The 25,352-nt window shown below is 38.5% G+C and overlaps 1 protein-coding gene across 1 annotated transcript; it reads left to right on the top strand.

Moving 5' to 3' along the window:
- The first annotated feature begins 1,400 nt into the window (after positions 1-1,400).
- On the top strand, positions 1,401-25,023 carry PPP1R42 (protein phosphatase 1 regulatory subunit 42). The gene is made up of 9 exons (XM_020812992.3): positions 1,401-1,588; positions 8,480-8,679; positions 9,737-9,903; positions 10,950-11,088; positions 15,704-15,820; positions 19,916-20,033; positions 21,436-21,567; positions 22,614-22,773; positions 24,702-25,023. The coding sequence occupies exons 2-9, from the start codon at positions 8,551-8,553 to the stop codon at positions 24,778-24,780; spliced, it is 1,041 nt and encodes a 346-aa protein (XP_020668651.1). The 5' UTR covers positions 1,401-1,588; positions 8,480-8,550; the 3' UTR covers positions 24,781-25,023.
- Positions 25,024-25,352: the final 329 nt, after the last annotated feature.

The following is a 25,352-nucleotide window of genomic DNA, read 5'->3' as shown; positions in this document are numbered from 1 at the left end:
AAGTTACAAAAAATTAAATGCAGACTTCCAAAGAATAGCAAGGAGAGACAAGAGGACCTTCTTAAATGACCAGTGTAAAGAGAGGAAAATTATAGAAAGGGAAAAACCAGAGATCTGTTCAAGAAAATTGGAGATATTAAAGGAACATTTTGTGCAAAGATGAACATGATAAAGGACAAAAATGGGAGGGACCTTACAGAAGCAGAAGACATCAAGAAGAGGTGGCAAGAATACACAGAGGAATTATACCACAAAGATCTGGATGTCCCGGACAACCCAGATAGTGTGGTTGATTACCCTGAGCCAGACATCCTGGAGAGTGAAGTCAAGTAGACCTTAGAAAGCATGGCTAACAACAAGGCCAGTGGAGGTGATGGCATTCCAGTTGAACTATTTAAAATCTTAAAAGATGACGCTGTTAAGGTGCTACACTCAATATGCCAGCAAGTTCGGAAAACACAACAGTGGCCAGAGAATTGGAAAAGATCAGTCTACATCCCAATCCCAAAGAAGGGCAGTGCCAAAGAATGCTCCAACTACCATATGTGGGACAGGAAGCAACAGTTAGAACTGGATATGGAACAACTGATTGGTTAAAAATTGGGAAAGGAGTACGACAAGGCTGCATATTGTCTCCTTGCTTATTTAATTTATATGCAGAATACAGCATGCGAAAGGCAGGACCGGATAAATCCCAAACTGGAATTAAGATTGCAGAAAGAAATATCAACAACTTCAGATGATGCTGATATGCAGATGATACTGCTCTGATGGCAGAAAGTGAGGAGGAATTAAAGAACCTCTTAATGAACGTGAAAGAGGAGAGCGCAAAAATGGTCTGAAACTCAACATAAAAAAAAACTAAGATCATGGCCACTGGTCCTATCACCTGCTGGCAAATAGAAAAGGAAGATATGGAGGCAGTAACAGATTTTACTTTCTTGGGCTCCATCATCACTGCAGATTGTGACAGCAGCCACGAAATTAAAAGATGCCTGCTTCATGAGAGGAAAGTGATGACAAACCTAGACAGCATCTTAAAATGCAGAGACATCAGCTTGCCAACAAAGGTCTGCATAGTCAAAGCTATGGTTTTTCCAGTACTGTACTGATGTATGGAAGTGAGAGCTGGACCATAAAGAAGGTCATAAAGAGTCAGACACGACTTAACGACTAAACAACAACAACATTGGAAAGTAGCACTCTAGTTCTTTCAATAGCTATGGTCTTAAATGGTTAGAAATTAGAATCCCTTGAAGGAGAACGCAATGGGAGCTTCTCCTACCCTTTTCTATTGAAATGCAGAAGATGAAATAACACAGGCCGGGAAAGCATCTAAACTTCCCATAAAGTTGAAAAGAAATAGGAGGAGTTTGCAGGGTGTTGTTGTGAGATCTCGCAGTAACCACGGTTTCCACAGCAACGCTGCCGACGGATTCTAAACCCGGCTCCCAGCGTTTCTCCAGTTTGACGGACTTGCTCAGACCCATTGCAAGGTTGTTACTTTGCCAAGGATCTCGTTAGATTGACCGTTATTCGCGGGAGAGGGAGAGAGAGCGAAAGAGGACTGGGTCTCGCCGTGCCTCTGGTGAGATTCTATTTCTTTGTAGATAAAAGCTCCCCACCGTTTTTTCCCCTCCCCCTTCCGGTCAATGCTGGCAGGAGGAGGCTTAGCAGACGCCTGTTGGGTTCTCAGTTAAAAGAAACACGGCGACGCGGTTTGTGTGCTGTTGAAGCTGCTGTGGCTTGTCCCTTAATGAATATGCACGTGGTTGCAAACAGGCAGCCCGAGATCATGTTTCTTTAACTTGAACACAAGTCCCTCCGTACTGGAGCTAGTCCTGAGGGAGTATCTCGCCGGGCAGCCCCCTTCTTCCCCTCATATCTTAAATCTCTATTGACCCTCAGCATGTGTGCTAAATCTCTTTTCATCGCTAGTCAGGACTTTTCCTGCTTGTTTGCCTCGATAAAGTTTCCAGCTTTTGGTGGGGGGGGCATGGGTGCAGGGGGGAAGTATTATTAAGCTGTCGTAATTTGGGTACATCATGGGAAGGCGTGACTCGCTGGAAAACATAATAGTTCTGGGAAAAGTTGAAAGCACTAGGAGAAGAGGAAGACAAAATATGAGGTGGATTGACTCCCTAAAGGAACCTTGAGTTTGCAGGTCTGTTGAGGACTGGACATTTTGGAGGTTACTCATCCATAGGATAGCAATAAGTCAAATGTGACTTGATGACATGTAACAACAACAAAGGGGAAAAGAACAATGGCATTTACCTCCAACAACTGGACCATTTACATTATTTATTTATTTGTTTATTTAATTATTTAATTTAAAATATTTTTGCTCCACCTTTCTCCATAAAAAGGACCCAAGGCAGGTTACAGCACTGAAGGACAATATTTAAAGTTGAAAACAATAAGCATATAGTGGTGGTTAACATCATTAAAAGACAATCTTTAAAGCTAAGAACAGTAAGTATAAAGCGGCAGCTCATGCCATTAAAAGGCGATATTAAAGCTAAGAACAAAAGTATACAAATATTAAAACGGAAAAACAATTCCCACTCTGAGAAATGGAAAACACAAGTAGTAATAAAAATCCAGTCAAAGCAGTAATGCATAACGAACCATATAAAAATCCCACACAGGTCATTAGCTACTGAGGGAAGGCTTGCCGGAAGAGAAAGGTCTTTGCCTGCTTGCAGAAGGACAGCAAAAATGGAGCCAGCCATGCTTCCTGTGGGAAGAAGTTCCAAAGTCTGGGAGCAGCAACAGAGAAGGCTGTTTTCAGATGCACCTGTAAAGGTGGCGGGACAAGAAGAAAGGCCTCTCCTGGTGATCTTAACACCTGAGCCAGCTTATAATGGAGGATACAGTCTTTGTGATGCTTGGACCCAGGCCATTTAGGGCTTTATAGGTTAAAACCAGCACTTTGAATTGTTCTCAGAAACTGATCAGCAGCCAGTGGAGCTGCAGTAACAGGAGCTGCTATGTGGTCCCTGTAACCAGCCCCAGTCAGCAATCTGACTGCTGCATTCTGGATCCACTGAAGTTTCCTGGCACTTTCCATCACCAGCCCCAAATAGAGCATGTTATAGTAATCCACAGTGGCCAGATCAGATCTCTCAAAAAATGGACGTAGCTGGCGCACTAGTTTTAATTATGCAAACACACTCCTGGACACCACTGAGACTTGGGCATCCAGCCTCATGGATGAATCCAGGAGCATCCCCAAGCTGCACACCTGGGTTTTTTTTCCAGGGGGAGTGAACCCCCATCCAGTACAGGCTGCATCCCTATTTCTTGATCTGCCTTTTGACTGACCAGAAGGACGTCTGCCTTGTCTGGATTAAGTTTCAATTTACTCACCCTCATCCAGTCCATTACTGATACCAAACACTGATCTAGAGCCAAAACAGCTTCCTTGGATTTAGGTGGTAAGGCGAGGTAGAGTTTGGTGTCATCGGCATACAGTGGTGCCTCAATTTACGACCGTCCTGACTTGTGACCGAGTTACAACCAGCTCTGGCCGCAAAATTTTGCTTTGACTTGCGACTGGAGCGTTGAGTTACAACTAGAAAAAAGGTGGGGGAAAATGCAGGGAATTTAAATTGCTAACCGTTGGTCGGTGAAGAGGCTGCTTCTTTGTAGCTCTTTCATCCCAGCGGTTAGAGAGTGTGTGTTCAGAGGAGGCTTCGGACTGCCTGGTGCTGCTTTCTGCTTTTTAAAATGCCTGTACTGAGTGAGTACAGGGTTTTACAGTGTGGGTTTGGGCTGGGGGGTTATGTTTCTGTGTTGTGGTGTGTTCAGGTGGGTCTTGCAGTGTTTTTTTTGTGTGTGTGTGTCTGTGTGTGTTTTGGTGTGTGTGTGGTTTTTTTTTTTTTTTGGCACACAAAGATTAATCGCGCTTCCAATGGGTCTTGCAGTGTTTTTTGGTGTCCCCCCCCTGGCCCGAATGGATTAATTGCGTTTCCGATGGGTCTTGCAGTGTTTTGTGGTGTGTTTTTTTGTGTGTGTTTTTCCCCCTGTCCTGAACGGATTAATCATGTTTCAATGCATTCCTATGGGAAATGGTGCTTTGAGTTACAACCAACTTGAATTACGACCATCTTCCGGAACCAATTAAGTTTTTAACTCAAGGCACCACTGTACTGGCGAAAAGGGAGATGGATGGCCACCCTATGTGAGGAGGTTTCCTCCTTCACCTCTCACTGCTCCTGCCAAATCCCCTCCCCCAAAAGTTGAGAACTTATTCTTATTCCACTGAAAAGTAGGGAAGTACATTCATGGCTGTTATTCGCAGAAAGGTAACTCAGTTCTAAGTCATGACCGCAAAACTTTATTTGTAAAAGTTCAAAACAAGTTACTTCGTTACTAGAGATGGGGGTATTCATATACAGCTGGCAATAACGACGGTCCAGCCCCATGGGGCTGGATGGCCCACCCACAATTCTGTTGCTGCCGCGAGCTCCGGAATCCTTCTTATCACTCTGGAGCTTGCGATCTGTGAGCCACTTTTCAACCTGGCAGAGAGGCTTGTCGTCCCGCATTCTCCCATCTCTATTCGTTCTATTTCAGAGGTAGGCATTGCCAGTAAGCTGAGATGCAGAAAATAACCAGGATGGCAAATACAGAGTTTATTCATATAATTCCTTCCATTGAAGCTGGAATCTATAAGCAATGAATTGCAAATATGCTTTGATAATTTTACATACTTTATATATATTTTATAATTTTATATACATACATATATATAATATTGCACACAGAGACACACACGTATTATGAAATCAATTTCATAATACAGTGGTGCCCCGTATAGCGAGGTTAATCCGTTCCGGATTAACCCTCGCTATACGGAATCATCGCTAAACGGGTAGGGGAAAGGTATTGGAACGCATTAAACTTCGTTTAATGCGTTCCAATACCTTCGTTACTTACCCGTTCAGCGAGGATTCCAGGTGCTGGCAGCCATTTTCGCGCCTTCGCTAAGCGAGGGCAGGGCACGAAAACGGCTGCCGGCAGCCATTTCTGGGCTTCCGGCGGCCATTTTGGAACCGCCGATCAGCTGTTCGGCGGCTCCAAAATGGCCGCCGCAATACCCGATCTTCGCAATGCGGGTTTTCCCCATTGCGAAGATCGGGTATGTTTCCGTATAGCGATCCCGAAAAAGGGATCGCTATACGGAAACATCGCTATACGGTGCACTCGTTAAGCGAGGCACCACTGTATTTTATATATACATGTACATTCTTTAAAAAATATTTTTCTTTTTTGCTATTATGGAAGTACTCTGAAAACTGTCCAGTGTTGTGTAGCACTTGTCTTACTTCCAATCTTCAGGATAAAATTATAGTTATTTTCGTAATTTCTTTTTAACTAAATTAGTAACACATTCAGCTTTAGACACCTGCAAAACTGACAGCTGTGAGCAGGTCTAACTCTGAGAGTGAACAGTGTGCAAAATGAATTTTTTAATATAAACCATTAAAGGATAAACAAGTCCCTGGAACAAGAATTTTTAGATCACAGTCAGTTTGAGTTGTACATTTAAATACAAGAATAAAGTTATCTTGCACTGTTTTCTATCATTTGATGAGTTTGCAGAGAAAATACACAAATGTGGAAGACCCCGTCAAATATTAAGGAGAAAAGGAACGGTGGAGGTCACTATGAATCTCTTGGTCCCTAGGGAAGGCTCCAGCCTATAAACTTCTTCCATTGCATTAACTGGGGAAATTGTTTTTAAAACTGATCCACTGGGGGAAAGTGGAGGAGGGAATATCTTCCATACAACAATTTGCCCTGGTCAATATTCCAGTAGGGCTGGAATGGAGGCAATAATTCTATCCTAGTGCCCCACCCCTCCGACCCACATAGGTTTTCTCTGCACATTTGAATTACAGTACTGTATATGAATTATAACTTGTTCACTCAGAAACACATTTGAAATCAATGCAATGTGTTGACCTGTAGCAGCACTGAACTGAGACTGACGGTGCTAAATCAGTGTATAATGAAGCATGCTTATTTATGTTAAAATAAATTGGATTTATTATGAGTAACTTCAATGAAACTGAAACCTGTGTTCCTGTGGATAATGTAGCATCCCAGCAGAAACGAGAAATATGTCAGGAATTCTGTTATGAGCTCCTGGTCACAACATTTATTTATCACATATTTAAAATAGGCTTATACATAATTGTTATGTATAATTTCCAAATTATCCTCCATACGTTGATTGAGAGAATAAAACATTAAAACAGTAAAATAAAGATAATTTTAAAAAAACACCAGCCATAATAGTATAAAAAATAGACTAAAAAGGCTTTTTAAAAATCAGTTTTAAACAGCTTGGTCTTTAAGCCTTGTTTTTAATAAGTAAGGGAGGGAACAATGGGTTCATCTTCGAGGACTGTTTGAGGAGGGTGAAATGGGGTGTTACAATGCAGCTCTGTTGTCAATAGCCTGCAACAACAGCAAATTTTACAACAGAGAATAAGAAGTCAAGCCAAAGGTGTATTAATTATGCATATTGTGGAGGAAGTGGTGAAGGATACATTTTCTGCCTCTCTCGAGAATCCATGAGTATCCATGAAGCTAAATGGTGGAACAATTGGATCAAAGGCAGTACCTCTTATATAGTGCATACAGTGCACATTCAAACTAATTGAATTATTACCACAGGACAGAATGCATTGCGCATTGCAGTCTAATTATTACAGAATTTAATGGAAGAAAAGGCTGTTAATGGATACTACTCACAATGAGTATCCATTACCTCTAGGATTAAAGGTAATGCGAATACCAGCTGCTGATGCTATATGAATGGTAGACTACTGCTGTTGCCTATGTCATGCTTGTAACTACCACAAACATAGACCCATGATCTTCCAACAAAAGGTGAAACATTAGGTGAGGAAAAGAATATGGATATTTCATAAAACGTGCAGATGTATTATTGCGCAATAGCGGAGGAATTACTCTAAAAACAAAATGAAAACCATGATGTTTGGGAGCTGACACCCCCCCCAAAAAAACCCAAGCAATTGCAATAGTTGGACGTGTGCTTTTAGAGTTTGTTGTTGTTGTTGTTGTTGTTGTTGTTGTTGTTGTTGTTGTTGTCTAGCTATTATGACCCACAATAAAGAATTTACTCTTAGTAAATGAACCAAATTTTGTTAATAGGCATCCACCTTAAAACAGGTGTGCAGTCACAGAGCCAGCAGATGACACTGATGCAGTCCATGAAATGTGTATTGGACATGAGCTAATGTCGACATCATGTGATGTGCCCAGTGATTGCTTGTTCAAACTAAGTGCTGCACACTATGATGTTGCGTGGAGTGTTGTGTTGGAAAGTTACAGCACTAAGTGCTGTTGATTTATTTACTGAAAAGTGTATTATTAAGTCTGTTGACTGATGTATATAGTTCTGTCGTAGATAGTCTGTAAATACACTGCTGGTAAAGGAACCTACTGTCTCTGTGAGTCTCTTTGCTGTCAACCTGGAAGACTGACTTGTCTTGGAACCATCTCCCACACCCCAGGTCTTGACAGTTGTTGTTTAGGGGGAGGGAACAAATCTTCCATTGTCTAAATTGGAGAGCTACATTTTCAGCCCCGAGTGATTCCATTGGTTCCTGCTGCTTCTATTTAATCCATCATCAAGAATATTCCTTTTCCTTCCAAAACTGTAGGTTGTTCCTTTGCAAATACATGCAGATCCAAACAATTTTTCACTTGGGTGTCAGTCTGACTTCTTAGTAAACTAGCTAAAATAGGCTGTTAGTATAATCTGCAGAATATTTGGAACATCATATGTTACCACAGATACTTCATAAGGAATATGGCTAACAATAAATAGGTTGTTTGTTTGTTTGTTTGTTTGTTTGTTTGTTTGTTTGTTTTGTTTTGATTTGATTTGATTTGATTTGATCTGATTTGATTTTTACCCGAATCACTCAACATAGCCAGCAGGGGCGGCTGAGGGGTCTGACGCCGAGAGAGGCCCGGAAGGAAAAAACTAGAAACCGGGCCTTCTCGGCGGTGGCTCCTCGGCTGTGGAACACCCTTCCAACACCCTTCCAATTCGGCTGGCACCCTCGCTGGGTGTTTTTAAAAGCCAGTTAAAAACTTGGTTATTCAAGCAGGCCTTCCCTCCAGTCAATTAAGTCTTTCTCCTTTTTTCTTTTCTTTGCTATTCCCTCTTGGTAATCCTCTCTTTAAATTAATTGTTTTAAATTGAAATTGTAATTTATGATTTTATATATTTTTATACTGTTCTGTTTTATTTTGTAAGCCGCCCCGAGTAGACATGGTCTAGAGGGGCGGAGTAAAAATCAAATAAATAAATAAATAAATAAATAGGTTGTTGGGGAGCAAACCATACAGACTGTAAAATAATGTTACAAAAAAATGAAGATAATTCATAAGTGATTGTTTATTTGCTTGCTTGCTTGCTTGCTTGCTTTAGGGCACTGTGAGATAAGAAGGATACTTGAGTATCCCATACTTGGACTGGAAGACACAGTTTCTTGAGGAACTATGGTTCGATTAACACTGGAGCTCATTGGTAAAAGCTTCAGTCAAAAGAATCGCAAAGATGAGTCTTTGGCTCAACACTTGAGGAAAACAACCCATCTCAAGTTATCTAATAAGAATATAGATATAATTGTAAGTATCCTCTTATATAAGAATATGAGTTGTTTTTTATTATTTGAGTGGCCAGTGTTTTTTGTTGCATATTTCTATTAATAGTTTTCAAAAGAGGGAGGGAGAAGAGGGAAAGTTTTACAACAATGTATTCGCGAAGGCTTTCACGACTGGGATCTAACGGTTGTTGTGCATTTTTCGGATTCTTCGGCCATGTTCTGAAGGCTGTTCTTCCTGACGTTTCGCCAGCCTCTGTGGCTGGCATCTTCAGAGGACAGGAGTCAGAACTCTGTCTGTACTCTGTCTTTATAACAATTATTGTGAAATATATTTATCAGTTATTGACCTGCAAAATGGCAATGTTTAGTACCATAAGTGTACCATTTAATTGCAGATCATATACCTGGTCAAGCTACTTATCTGATTTAATTATAAAGTATTTGTGAATAGAAAAACACAATTGAGATCCAAAGAGCTTAAAAGTTTGGTTCAGCAGGATGTTTGCATTTTGCCCTTTGAACAGCAAACCTAAAATAAAGTGCTCAGGAAGATGTCTTCATTTTCAGAAGTAGCGTGCTGTATGGTGATGTTTGAGAAATAAAAGCAAAGCATACTGCTTATATACCGCCCCATAGTGCTTCAAGCACTCTCTGGGCGGTTTACAACTTAATTATGCAGGCTACACATTGCCCTCCCCCGCCCCCGGAAGCTGGGTACTCATTTTACCGACCTCGGAAGGATAGAAGGCTGAGTCAACCTTGAGCCGCTACCTGGGATTGAACCCCAGGTCGTGAGCACAGTTTTGGCTGCAGTACAGTGGTTTAACCACCACGTAAATAGAACCAGCTAAACTGTTCTTTGAATCTCAACCTGGATCAATAAAATAACATAACATTTATTCATACATTTACAAGTGTATTTGCTAAGGATAGTAGGGTTACCATGGCTTACATAGACTTCATAGTCTATGTAAGTCCCTGCAGTAGAAAAAAAACTTGTATCTAGAAAAATTAAGATGCTGAAGAAGTAATTTATGAGTGAATTTTACATAGTAACACATTTTCAATCTTTCTCTTAGGATGACCTCTCTTTGTGTAAAAATCTTAATGTTCTTTACTTGTATGATAACCAAATTAGGCAAATACATAACTTGGACTTTGCTTCAAACTTAAGACACCTGTACCTTCAGAACAATTGCATTACACGGATTGAAAACCTAGCATCATTAATAAAACTTGAAAAATTGTAAGTAAAAAAAATCATTTTTTTCCTCAGTGTGCATTATGTTTAAATTGGTACAAAAAACACAGTAGGAAAGTACACAAAGTATGCTAGTCAGGACCAAATAGGATAATTTATTGTACAAACTGTAGAATAGTTCATTTTATGTATTTTATATTATAATTTTGCCTGGATTATGCCTGAAATTAGTAAATGGTAATATCTGAAACACATTTCTCTAACAGCTTATAATTAGAGTCCGTACAGTAAACACTAAATATCATATAGGCTATGTTCTATCCTGCTAAGTTCCTGCTTTAAAATATCCTCATTTGGGGCTAAAACCTATGTAACCACCAACAGGTGCCACTGTCTTACAGTGTACAACTCTTGTTGAACACGTTTTTATGGTACTGAAAAGGGTCTGCAGAAGATATAGCGATTGCCTTGCATGAGTTGTAGTCTACCTCCACCAGTAGAAGTGTTGGGCAGGTCCCCTAATTCTAAATAAATTTTCTTGGTAGGAAGCCCTGTTAGATTTGTTTTGAGGAGAGAGTTGTTTTAATCCATTGGGTTGGGCGCACATTTAGTGAACCTGGACATCTGAGCTTCCAGAAGCATATTACTCCAACCTCTCCTTTTCAAAGCAGAGACAGAATACTTGAAAGGAGCTGACCCCTCCAGCTCCGTTCAGATATTACAATAGGTGTTGAAGGATTCTGCCAAAAAAGGGTAAGCTGTGGTACAAGGAAGAAGGAGAGGATCTTCCATATTCGGCAAAGAGTCCTTCTGAGAGTAGAACTGTTCCTCTGACACTGGCAGATTCTGGCGTTGATCTATTACTTTTGTTATTCAGTCAAAGAAGAAAATGGAGAAGCCACTGAAGACAAAACAATACACAGAAAAAACCCTCTAATCTTGCAAACACGGGCATTCTAACATTACTCTTTTGCTACTGGTTTGCTATTCAATAATAATAAAATACGCTTTTTACTTTTAGAAATTGTGAATCTGTATTTTTCAATCAAACTGTAAAACTGACATATTTTTTCATATTGTCCTCTTCCCAGGTATCTAGGTGGCAATTACATCACTGTAGTGGAAGGTTTAGAAACCTTAGAAGAACTGAGAGAATTACACGTTGAAAGCCAGCAGCTTCCCTTAGGGGAAAAGCTCTTGTTTGATCCAAGAAGTCTTCATTCACTGGCAGTAAGAACGCTAAATTAGGATGATATCTTGTGATGTGACATTGATGATTGTGAAAAATTCACAACAAGAATGATTGTGGATGCTTTCTATTTTTTTACTTCCATTTTCCAAAGAGTTTTGCTGTCATATGACATGAGCTAGATAGGGTTGATATTTAATTTGCCTCATTAAAATTATATTTAACGTTTATGATGACCAATAGCGATACATACATTCAAAAACTTTCTATTCAGTTTTGCAGTTCTAGTAAACATTTGTGTTGCATTAACTTCCTATCATCTAAAGCATTTACACAGCAAATATGCTTAGTTTAGAAGTCAAAACCTATTATATTTTCTGTATTCAGAAAACAAATGGTAGGGTAATAAGACATGTGTAATGTTAAAAACAGACTGTTTAAATGTTTTTAGCATTTAGCTGAACGACTACTGCTTCACAGACTTGGCATTATTAGCACATGTATTAGTCTGGAAATTCACCAAAATCTAACATTAATAATTAGAGATGGGGGATTCATATTTGTAGATGAATACGAATATCCCCGCACAGGTGTCATTAACAAGGGTCCAGCCCCATGGGGCCAGACAGTCCACTCACCAATCTGCCATGGATGTGGATGGCATGATTCTACCAATGGCTCCGCGGCACAGTCCACTCGCCACTCCTGGCAGGAGGTGGAAGAACAAGCCTCGTTGCAAGGTCGAAGGCTGTCTAGCGGATCGCACACTGCAGAGCCATTAATAATAGTCCAAACTAAGGGCCTGTCCAGAGAGGTATACAGCTCACTATTTGGAATGTGTTTAGTGTGGTTCATACCAAATTATGGCATCCACATGTATTCCCACTTAATCCATTCTGCCTCTTTAAGACTTTTCCCACTCCGTTCTGGCAAATCTCGAGAGCTTCTGGCTTTTGTGGGAGACAATGCAGTACAATTCCGTTTATCCCATTGTGTAACCTGTATGGCTGGTTACTTTGCACCCAAATGGAGATGTGGGTGTTTTTATATGAGGTGACAACCGTGTGACACATTCGGTGGGTTGTGACCTCAGAAGGGAGGATGGAGAAACCCTCTCTTCTTTTTAAAGAATATTTTCCTAACTAACACAACACAATTACTGTATAATACCATGCAAGGTTGATGCATTACTATTTTAATAAGCCATTTGTTTTATTTAACAACAACAAAACAAACAAAAAGAAAAAAAGGAAAGGAAAGGAAAAAACAAAGTCACTGCAGCGTGCTGAATGATGGCCTTGAGAAAAGGCAGGGAAAAGGCTATGCCACCTCCCTGGGCACCACCCCCACAAGGCAGCAGAGCCCCAGATGAAGTGAAAGATGGGGAAAAGTCACAGCTGCAGATAAGCCCCTTCCATCTCCCCAAACTTCACCCCCAAGTTTTCCCCTCGTAGTGGTACCACTGTGACCTTGCCACATCACTGCTGCCTCCTTACTTGTGAGTAAACTGGGTAAACCGTAAGCCAGGTAAAACTTACTCAGGAGTAAACTGGCAATCCAAAGACCTATGTGGATCCTTCTCATGGGAGAATAAGTTTATATTTATTTATTTATTAGATTTCTATCCTGCCCATCTAGTCGTTTCAACTACTCTGAGCGGCATACATCAAACACAACAAAGACAATTAAAATAATATCAACATCCAAAAATAAAATAAATAATCGTTCAAGATGGAAAACAAAAATAAATCAAATAATAGCCGGAGGGAAGGCCTGCCTAAACAGCCATGTTTTTAATTGGCTTTTAAAGACATGTGAACAGAAAGATCATTCAAATGAGAGATATAATAGATCTCACTAAAGATAAGAATCTTTTAAGCACAAACTACAATCACTTCAAATTCCCATGTCTGGACAGACCCTTACTTGCACCTGCATTATCAGTAGCACTTCTGTATTTTCTCTGTCTTTGCTCAAGACTATAACGGGCAAACTGGCAGCTTTGCTACAGGTGCCTCTAATTGTGGAGGTGCTTCCAATTGTGGGGGAGCTGCCTGTTTGTGTATTTTGACTCTCAAGTCCCAATTTTTCTGCTCATGAAAAATTAAACCCAATTTTTCTGCTCATGAAAAATTAAAATAACAAAACCAGACCACAAACAGTATCTGATTATAGTTGCCTATCTATGTATGTTATGCACTGTCTAGTTATTTCTGCCTTATGGTTTTTGAAGCATATGGGATATTTGAGTGCCATATTTTTCTGATTATAAGACGACCCAATGTATAAGACAACTCCCCCTTTTCTAACCCCCAAATTAGAAAATTTGAAAATTGGCACAATCGCACCCCTTTGGTCCTGAAGCAGCCATGAAAGGGCTTCAGGATCAAAGGGGCACAAGTGTGCTGCCCTTTCACGGCTGCGTTACCCATTTCCTAAGCCCCATGGGTTTACCCTGTGGCTTCACAAAAGGCAGGGAAAGATGCTGCCTTCCGTGTATAAAATGACCCTCAATTTTTTGTCTAATTATTTAAGTTAAAAGTGTCATTTTATACACGGAAAAATACGGTAGTTTTAATCAGCGACTTTTCATGATCAAGCAGGAATTTGAACCCGGTCCCAAGTCCTAGTCCAACATTCTCTCCTGGCTCTCTGTAGTTGCCTTTCGTAAGTAAGAACTGTCCCTGCAGGCTACATTTGGACACTGAAAACGTGGTTATTCTTTTTCCTTTAAATTCACCAGTGTGGCACAACCATCATTTTAAAGAAATGATTTAAGAGTTTTCTAATTTCTCAGTTGTTAATCCATATGTGGAAACAAAACTTTGGGTCAGGAAGTACTTTAATTGGATCACCAAAAAAATTGTAAACTGTGTAAACTTTCACGTCTTTCAAAAGTTTTCATCAGGCACAGATGGTATAAAATTTGGGAGGAAAAGCAAAGCAAAGTGTGCTGCTTATATACCGCCCCATAGCACTTCAAGCACTCTCTGGGCGGTTTACAAGTTAATTATGCAGGCTACACATTGCCCCCCCCAGCAAGCTAGGTACTCATTTTACTGACCTCGGAAGGATAGAAGGCTGAGTCAACCTTGAGCCGGCTACCTGGGATTGAACCCTAGGTTGTGAGCACAGTTTTGGCTGCAGTACATTGGTTTAACCACTGCGCCACGAGGCACATCATTCAAAAGATTTGGCTAGACAGAATAGCTCTAATATTTGAAATTAGATTGCTGGCAAAAGAAAATTAAGACTACAGGTGCAATGGAAAACAAGGTACCACTTTACAGTCCTTCTTGCAGACAAAAATGTATCCAAACTATCTGTGGATCTTGGTGAGGCAATTGCCACTGTCTTTTGGCTTAGAGCAGTAGTTCCTAAACTTCAGACTCCAGATATTCTTGGATTAAAACTCCCAAAAGTCTTCACAACTAGCTGTGCTGGCCAAGAATTCTCAGTGTTGTAGTCCATGAACATCTGAGGACCCAAAGTTAGGAACCACTAACTTACAGCAAGGAACAAGACTTTATGTCAACTAAGGAAGTGGTTGAGTTTCATCATTCAACTAGATTGCCTGAAAGCCAAAGCTTTTGTCTACAGAGAAATACAGGAAGTAGATGCCTTGACACCTTGACTGTAAATATCTTACTTATCAAGTAAAGGTATCACCCAGCTCAGATTTCTGCTTCTCCACAGGGACCACACAGCTACGTATTTTGATTTTTTCCTATACGGTATGTGCAAGATTACTTCAAAAATACTATGCAACAACTTTGGCCACTTTAATGTTCAGTCTTTAACTGGGGAAGAGCAAGAATGCAATTTCCTCCCCCCACCCCTTTAGCAAATACATATGTGGAACATAATAGTAATTATTTTTATTGTAACAAGTATTCCAATTGTTTGTAGGCCACTGAAAGACAAAAAGGAAAAAGGAATAAATAATTCGGCAAAATCCTGTCAACATAGTTTTGTTGGTGTAAACTGGATCTGGGTGTCTGCAGTACTCATTTTAAATGAATCAAAACCTTCCTATCTCTCGCACCTCTCCCTAGAGATCCCTTTTGCCCTGTGAAAGTCTTTGGAAGTCTCAAGATGGAAGGAGCCTTTAATAGTTTTTTTTTTTTAAAAAATGCTGCTGAATCAGCAAATGAGAGCCCATGGGAACATCAGAATCTGAAAGGGCAGGACAGGAAGCTTTCAATTAGTTTAAATCATTATTTCCTGAGCCTGGATCTGGTTTGTACTGGCAGAACTGCACAGATAGGATTTTGCCCAGTGTATGCTACTTCACTCAAGACAATCAACCTGTCTGCATTTCCATTTGAAAATTAGTTAGCATCTTTTCTATTTTTGTCCCACATTTTCAAAATAAATTGTGGTATACTTTTATATTATTGTTTTTTCCCCCAGAATTTCTTTGTATCTCTCTTTTTTCGTACTCAATTACTACTATTCTTTAATTAAGAAAGAGAAATGCAACTATTGGAGACTGATAAAATGGGGTGTTGATTGTCCATTGTAATGCTATGCACATTTTCTCAAAAATATATCCAAGTTCAGTCACACTTGTTCTGAAGTAACTGCACAAAATGGTACAGCAACTGACCTTTGATTTTCTTCTGGGTAACCGCTTGTGGGTTTTTTTTCCTGCAGAGGTCTTTATCAGTTTTGAATATCAGCAATAATAATATTGATGAACTGAGTGATTTAGCGATTCTGGAAAACATCTCCCACCTCATCGCTGTTGACAATCAACTTCACCATATAAAGGTAATTGTAAAAATGTGGGAATGGTAGATTTTCTTAAAGAAAATTAAGATGACTGACAGTTTCTCTGTATTTTAATTCACTGTTTGGATGGGTAATTCAAAGTTAATGTGTGTATGAACATACCTCAACTTTTCTGTGTCCTAAGTGATTCCATTTCCCATATCATTTATGGTGTTTTCACCTCAGATTAAAATCTTTCTGAGGGAAATTTATCAATTAATGGAGAATGATACTTGGTGGAACATTTACTCCCAACTAGCTCTACCCGTGTCACCCGCGCTAGCCAGGAGGTGAGGCTGAGGAGCCTGACGCCGAGGGAGGCCCAGAAGGAAAGAACTAGAAACCGGGCCTTCTCGGTGGTGGCTCCTCGCCTCTGCAATAACCTACCTCCGGAGATTCGCGCTGCACCCTCGCTGGGTACTTTTAAGAACCAACTAAAAACGTGGATGTATAGGCAGGCCTTCCCTTCCAGTTAATTCCTGTCCTCTTTCCTTTTTTTTCTCTTTATTTGATTTATTTTGTATTTTTCCCATTGCAAAATCATTTAATTAATTAATTGTTATAAATTTTTCTTGAACTTGTAATGTTTTATGTTGTAAGCCGCCTAGAGTGGTCGAAATGACTAGATAGGCGGGGTATAAATACAATTATTATTATTATTATTATTATTATTATTATTATTATTATTATTATTATTATTATTATTATTATTATTATTATTATTATTATTATTATTATTATTATTATTATTATTATTATTATTATTAATAATAATGATGATGATGATGATGATGATGATGATGATGATGATGATGATGATGATAATAATAATAATAATAATAATAATAATAATAATAATAATAATAATAATAATAATAATAATAATAATAATAATAATAATAATGAGGCTGTTAATGCCAATTAACCCCAATATCTGTATACTTTTATTTACCTGGTACATTTATATTTACCTACTGATAATATTGCATGGTTAAGCACAAAACAGTAATATACAATTAAACATACTTTCATAAGTTAACAATCTGGTACATGAGATTTCCAGTAGATAAAATGTGAAAGTCAGTGTAACTATGTATGTGTACATGTATGTGAAATCAAGACTATACAACACATACAGTGGTTCAGACTATTAAAGACACTTTAAAAAAAAAGATGTATATTTAGTCCGATCTGAGTTCATTCACCCACCTTTTGTTATCTTTATCAGAGTAACATGAACCAAGAGTACGATAGAACCATCACCTGGAGGAGCCCCTGCAGGGGCTGAGTCTTTCACCTGCCACTTGTCTTCCCAATTAGAAGGATGTTCAATGGGCATCTGTCTTTCTTTGTGCCCTTTTGTCTTTATGTAGAATGGCACACTGGGTAGGCTTGCATTGTATTAGGGACCATGTCTACAGGGGAAGGCTCTGCCTTGTGTTATCAGGCTTTCTGGATTAGTCCCAGGAGACAATGTCAATTCCTGACCTCTGGGACCAATCCTTTATTCCCACTCTTGGCCTATAGGTTCAAGTCTTCTTATCAGCAGCACTACAAAATGTTTATTTTAGAACTGTGTGAGCTGATTCAATGTTCCGAGGATACAGTTGGAAATCTTTAATTTATTCAACCTTTCACCATTATTGATTATGACAACAACACATCAAAAAGATGAATTCTTTCACTTCAAAATTCAGTCAGGAACAAGAGAAAAAATATAGATTTTCAGAAAGAGATAACGGCAGACCGTCAAAATTATGACAAATGGATGTCTACGGGTGTAGTTAGGGCACTTGAGCTAGACACAGCCGATAAAAATTGGAGAATACTCGTCAAAGGCAGGTTCTTAAATGACTGTCATTAATTGGGAAGAAGGCTACAGCCAGGACTGGGGATGTCATCGGAGGCTTTTGCTACCGTCACCACCACCCTGTGTGTCTAGAATATAATTTGCTCTTTAGTATTTTCTAGCAGACCTCTAAGTGATACCATGACACGATCATTTATCAAACAGAGACTGACCAAAAAAGTGTCTAGCCCCTTTGGTATAGGTTATTGAAAGGCTGTAAAGTGAAAGCACTTTATTAGGGACAGGAAAGCAATGAACAACTAGAGCATATCCAAAGGGTAATCATATTTCAACATGGGATTAGTACATTCCTAGATAAACATACACTAGTGGGAGCATGTTCTGGATCATTTATCAACTGAGTAGCAGTCAACAAAAATCTACAAAATTCTGTGTGTACATTCATCAAAGTATAACTATATACTCTTCAAGGTTCCAAGAAATATAAGCTGTTTTGCATTTCAAAATCTGCTGTAGTTAGATTAATGTTTGTACTGTTCCCCTTTGTATTATAATGTTGATTAAAGCTGCTGCTACACACACACACACACACACACACACAAAAGAGAGAAAGAAATTTAAAACAAGTCTATAGCCCAAGGATTATATAGAGGTAGAGAGGCAGGATTAACAAGGGTTGAATGTGACAAAATGCCGTTTCACATACTTTTGATTTTCAAAATGAATGACAAACTGGCTTATATATGCAATTCAAATCTTAAAGTTTAAAGTTAGAAAATATATTGACAGATTTTTTAATAAATGAGAATTACAGTATTGCCACTTTTATCTACTGGGCATATATTACTTAACAGTAGTATGGAATACTGTACTATTCTATGAGTAAGAACCAGTTAAACTGTTATTTGGGGTTAATGTTACAGAAACAGAACATACCTCATGAAAGGTGCCCCAACTAATTTTCTGTAGTTCCTGCTCAACGTTCCACGCCACAGCCCACCCTGTTCAGGAAAGTTTCCCAGCCCTTAAGAGAGGAGTGTGGGTGGGCAGAAAAGTCACCTTCTGCTAATCACCTGCCGCTGGCACTTTTCAGGATTCACGCCAATATAAAGATATTGATATGTCACAACATTTTAAGGACATAATTAATGAAATAAAGATTAATGCAAATGAAAATTTAGACGCTTCTCGGTGGCAGTAAGGAAACATCTGGTTATTTCTGTACACTGTTGGTATTAGCCATAGTCAGAGAGAATGGCACCACTCTTTTTCCAAAAGCTGAGAAGCATCTGAAGCTTCAGAAGAATATCCAAGTCTGCCTATACAATTAATATTACTTTTCTCATATAAAAAATGCTGTATGTCATACTGTCTTTCACAATCAAAAATCAACCCATATTAAAGACAGGCAAATGTAAGATAGAGTCTTCTTCTCTTCCTAGTGTATACCAAGAGAATCACAGATGTGGAGGAAAAATATTTATTATCTTCTCAGCAAATGGGACATAATGGTGAAACTTTGGGGGCCATAGCTAGTCCTTCTTGCTGTGCATATACTTGCACATTCACCTCTGCATATATATGAAAGGATTCTCTACTTCTTGTGCTTTTCCCATGACCAAATAGGTCTGTGCTCTTTGGCATGCATGGTGGAAGGATTATGTATATTGAAAAGGCCATATTAATCATAATAATGTGGTGGTAGTGGTAGTGGTAGTGGTAGTGGTAGTGGTAGTGGTAGTGGTAGTAGTAGTAGTAGTAGTAGTAGTAGTAGTAGTAGTAGTAGTAGTAGTAGTAGTAGTAGTAGTAGTAGTAGTAGTAGTAAGCAGTGGAACTGGTCAGATTTTACTTTGCCTTTAAAATAATATTCTGCTTAGTTTTGCTTTGTGTCTGGAACCAGAAAGGTACAAACTTTGATTGATTCAGTTTCTGCATTCTGGGCCATATTTTATATATTACTTTGGCAACAATAGTGGAAATGGAGATGTTGCTCAAAATCACAGGGAGGTTATTTTTTAAAAAATCTTTTAAACCCTTTTTAATAGTGTTTCATAACATTATTGTGTATAATATGCTCAGTAGAATTCTCACTTTTTCATCAAATATGTTTTTTAATGTAAGATGTATGAGAGTGCCATCATGTTGCTTAAGTTGGTAAAAGTATCTACGTAAACTATCAGGATAGTTAACATTTTCTATAATAAATAGCATTATGAATTTGATTAGTTATAGTATTGGGGCTTAATAAGCACAAATATTGGTTTACTTTTATCTGATATTCTTAGGACTTGGAGTTTGTTCTGGGTGTATGGACCAAGATATACAAAATAGAATTGAATGGGAACCCTGTTTGTCACAAGCCAAAGTATCGGGACAGGGTTATACTGCAGTCAAAATCTCTTGGTAAGATAACGTATCTCTGGAATGCCCTACTATTGCAAAAAAAAATATATATCTCTAACTCATACATTAAATTTCCTTAACATGCATCATATCTCTTACAGATGCGAGCACTGTCACGTAAACAAAAAAGACAAATCTATTTTGCAGAAAAATAAATCTATAATTTAAATTGATTATTAAATACAAAATGAATACATACAAAGAATAAGAGCAGAAACAAAGTTTCATTAGATTACTAACTTTTGTTAGGTACTTACATTCCTCAAGGATATAAGCAAGTCCAGCTAGCTCTAATTTAGCCAGACATACCAATGGGATGGCTCCTCTGCAAATTAAGAGTTCACTGGGAGGAATTAGGCCTTCATGAGAGTAAGGTTCACATTTATGGAACATAAAAGAATGACAATGCAGAGTCCAATCATGCAGGTACCCATTTAGCCTGTAAACCATATGCTAACTTCCATGCATAGTAACTAGTAAAACAATCTGAGAGGGCGGCTGCAGGACATCAGCAACAGCAATAACTGAAGCTTCATGTGAAACACCTCTGAATGCCCCAGGAGCAGACCAGAAAAGCAACCTTCCATCTTGATCTGAATCAGCCTTCAGTCTCTTGGGCCACTAGTCCTGCCACTAAAATGTATTACAATGAGTCATTTGCCTCACTTCCCTCCACAAGGTAACACAAAGCAGATCCCAAGTAAGTAGGGGGTCCAACGTTAGGCTAACCATCATCCAGGTAGCTTGAAGGATGAATAGGGAAAAGATGGGATGACACTTCCAGTTTTTAGAAAGCACCTCCAGGCCTAAAACAAGTTGTAGGGGGCAAATCATATCAGAAGTGCCCCTTACACCCTCAGAGAGTGCATAGTGTCCTTTTTTTTGGTCAAAATTTGGGGACTATCAGAGCCACACTTCACTCTATGCTAAACATGTTTGTTCCATAAACTGAAGCAGTTAGACTTGTCTCCACTGGTCTTGCTTTCTTTGCTACTGGACTATAGGTAGCAAATACAACATACTATTATACTAGAGATGGGGAGAGATTCTAATTGCATATTTCTTTTGTACTTTTTATACCATTTTTCTTTTGAACAAAGTTTATTTTTCCATTGTACCTATTTGTCCTTGATGAAGTGGTTGTCCCACATTTACATGTCTGTCTTTTCAAAAATCTACCTCCATCATGCACCTGCTCTAATGCAGAACTGGATTCTAGCATTATACCGGACAAAGATCAGAGAGACAATTAATAGTAACAGCACTGTTGGCAAATGAACAATGGTTCTAGAGACAAAATTTCTCTGTGTCCTTCTTAGGAACTACACTGAGGAAAGGAGAGTGTTACTCAATAGTAAACTCCTATTTTGTTGACTCACATGTTATAACATTTTCTCCTCAGAATCCCTTGATGGAAAAGAGATAAAAGAAATGGAAAGACAATTCTTGATGAACTGGAAAGCATCCAGAGATGCCAGGAAGAAGAACAGGGCAGAAAGCATGACAAATGACCATTCATCATTCTCACATTTTGGTAAATAAGATATGTTTTCATGATCATATGCAGCAGGGGTAGGCAGCCTCCAGAGGTACAGGAGTTGCATCTCTGGTTCTTGAAAGGCAGCTCCAGTAATGTAAAGCACCCTAAAGCATTTTTCTTACAAAAATGTTTTTTTCTCCTGAAAAGCCCCATTGCAAACTTTAGCGATCTAGAGGATAGATGTGCTGGAGGGCCCTCAAAGCAAGACAAAAATGTCCTCATGAAAGCACAATGGGGTTTTTATAACATTTTTTTCCCAAACTTTAAAAAAATGAGAATGTGAGGATGCTGGGAGCCACATTTAGGCCCCTGGCGGTTGCATATGGCCTATAGCCCACATGTGGCTCACACTTGATTTATAGGATCAACATTAAGAGAAGAACATATTTAGTGAAGGGAAACACGAGTGGATAACTGTAGGGCCAATACTGTTTGAAACGTGATTGTTGACCACTTCAAAAGTCTTTTTGTGTAATATTTTAAAAAGTTATCATAATTTAATAACAATTTACAAGCAGATGAATAAGAACTTGCTATAAATTGAACAGTTCTTCTGCTCCTTGCCGGAGGATCAGGGGATGTAAAAAAACAAAATTAAAAACCAGACTCTGGTATACCATCACTGATGCACTGCATCACTTATTTAAAAATTATAAAATTTTGAATTTCCGATATTATTAAGTGGCTTAATGCTGAGCAACTTCAGGATAGCTTTGGCAGAGGGGTAGCGAAAGTGAACTCTTTTTTTCAGACACTGTTATACCATTGGGATTCCCAGTTGTGGTGTAGTAGATAGAGTGGTGGTTTAGAACTCTGGAGAACAGGGTTTGAATCCCTGCTCGGTCATGGAGACTCACTTACCTCGAGAGCACTATTAGGGTCACTATAAGTTGGTTTCAACTTGACAGCAGAGAGCACACACATGGTTTGAAAAGTTCTTTTCCACTTCACCTATTTATTACACAGTCTCCGATGTTTCCCCATTTACTTTGGAAGAGTTTTCTGAATAATAAATGTTTTCATATCTTTGCACTCTGCAGAAGATAATGACTGGGAACATACCCATTTTCCTGTTTACTACTTCCCCATGGCCAAAGAAAGACCAAACTTCGCTATTTTATCTGAGGCACACAAATCTTCTTATAGTAAAGAAACCCAGCGAACAAACTATGAAGAGAACAGAGTTATGGAAAGAATGAGGTATGTTCTCTGTCAAGCACCCTTGGGGTCCAATTTCAACTGTGCATCAGTGTATAAAATGTCTAATGTTTTGTACACGTGAGAAGCTGGAAGTGCACTTTTTAGAAAGCTAAGGTTCACTCAAAAGTGAATAAAGCTTTAGCCACTAAAAATATTAAAAGCAAAGCCATAAGATAGCATACAGGGCCTAATGCTTTGATTTCTGTTGATACAGGAGCAAGAATTATTTCTGAAGTTGTTCCTTTCTATATTCCATGTTACAGGGCAAAATTGTGATTAAGGTTGTTACAATTTTGTATCATATTAGTTGTTTATCATAATTTAGACCAAATTAGATATGTATATTATTTTGATGGTGTGTTTGCAGGGGGAAATTTCTTAACCTTTTTTTACTCTAAATCAGCTACCACATTGGTTCTTCCACATGAAATTTTAAATTTGTATTTGGAACTTAGTAGGGACAGCAACAAGAAACAGCAGTAGGGGGAAAGGTTAAGCACACATGCACCACACTACTACTCTTGTAATTGCTTTTGGAAGCAATTTTTCTGAATTAGAAAGAGTCAGCTGGGGTATGTTGCATGAAACTTCATGTAATGCATAATTTGCTCCTGGTTCTATGCTTTTTCTTCAACCACAGGTATACTACAGCTGAATGTAGTAAGTAGTACATGTATTGAAGCTAGAATTGTACGTGCTTAAAACAGTGTCATTTAAAAAATATTTTTATATATGAAAACTGTAAAAAAAACCTTTAAATGAATATTTTCTTTTATTGACAGAAAATAAAGCAGTTAGAGCACTTAACCTTTCCAATTATAAAATCCTCTCCCACTATTACATCCACATAAAATGTGAGACAAGCTAGATAAACGTTGGAGACATACAAACAATATTCTGTTTGACTTTTTCCTGAAAGGCAATCAGGATAACCCCTGAATTTTATTTATATTGAAACTAAAATATATGAAGTCCATAGGGGAGATAAAAATAACTGAGATTTAGATAACACGCATATAGATAATTGATCTATACTTGCATGACACGTTTTCCTGATACCTATTAGAGATGGGTGGACATATATGGCCTGCAGAATGCATACAACCCCAGGACCATTTTAGCTATTTTGCCATGTTTTGAGTGCCCCTTGGTATCACAGACCCTTGCATTCCCGTTTTAAAAAAGAAATTCTTTGTCCACTGGAAGGTGCAAAAGATGTTTTCCCCCTTGAAGTTAAAGTTATTTACTTGTTTATTTGATGTGTATCCTGCCTTCTCAGAAGCTAGAAGAAACCTGCTTTAAGCCGATATTTCTGTTGACAAAAAGCCACATTATTTTTTTTAAAAAGGGAATGCAGCCCTCAGATTGCAGGAAATCTAAAAAATGACTCCTTGAGGCCACCCATTCTTGACTTAGAGCATATTAAGGCTGCAATCCTATGACCTCTTATTTCAGACTAAACTTTGTGGCACCTGTGTGGGCATGTATTGGGTTGCAATGTAAAATGTTTTATGTTGAAATGCATGGTGGCGTTTTAGAATCCAATTAGAACTGTGGGATCTCTTTCTTTCTAGTATAATGACAGCTTATATGCATTTCTACAAATCATTCAGCCCTTGTACATTTATTAGGGAGTAAGCCCCACTAAACTTAACGCGTTTTTCATCTGAGTAAATGGGCATAGTTAGGCATGCACACACACACTATAAAAATATGCAGTAGGTCTTATGCTTGTCAAGTAAAAAATAATTGCTATTGAGTTTAGTGTGACTTGTACTCCACTAAGTGGATATAACATCTGAAACTCTGACATATTTTGGAAAACACATATCCTGTTGGATGTGATTCAAATGTGTGTTTATTACCTATATGTAGATTAAGTCATAATATGTAAATTACTTTTATGTTTGAAATCTTGTTTCATGCAGTCATTCAACCCTGAAGAAGTCTCAGAGTGTACAGAAAGAGTTGTTTGAACCCCATCTCCTTAGGCAAATGCCTCTATAAGCAGATACGGAAAATGCAGATTTGTGTGGAATCAGAACAACAGATGTGTACATCAGTCTACCTACAGTGATGAAGAAGCATTGGATCTGGGGCAAAAGGTTTATATTTAACTGCAAAACACCATTTACTTTTAACAACTAGCACAGTAAACTTTCATAATGTAAACTTAAAGTTCTGTATAATAGAGCACTTATATCTATGTACCTTCATTAAAAAGTATTTAAAAAGGTGTACAGATGGAACTATGTATGAAAATTTTTAGTATTGAGTGCAGTCCTCATCTCACTTAAATTGTTAGGAAAACTTGCAGTTCATCTCCATAGATAGGCCCTGTATACTAAAGGTGAATTCATTTTCTGAGTGCTACTACTCACTTGGGCAGATATGGTCTGTCTCTCCAGGATAAGAATGTATCAGTGTCAAAAGCTTGGAAAAATCTCAAAGTTTGGACAACTACAAAACATCTTTACAGTTAAACAACACTTCAGGGTGCACCAATTATCCAAGAAGAACTAAACCTGCTCAGTGAACACTGAATGGTATCTGTTGGGCAATTAGGAAACCAGGGACAG

The sequence above is a fragment of the Pogona vitticeps genome, chromosome 4 (genome assembly GCF_051106095.1).
Source record: "Pogona vitticeps strain Pit_001003342236 chromosome 4, PviZW2.1, whole genome shotgun sequence".
NCBI lineage: Eukaryota > Metazoa > Chordata > Lepidosauria > Squamata > Agamidae > Pogona > Pogona vitticeps.
Note: the sequence above shows the minus strand (reverse complement) of the source record. Positions and strands in the feature narration are given on the sequence as shown.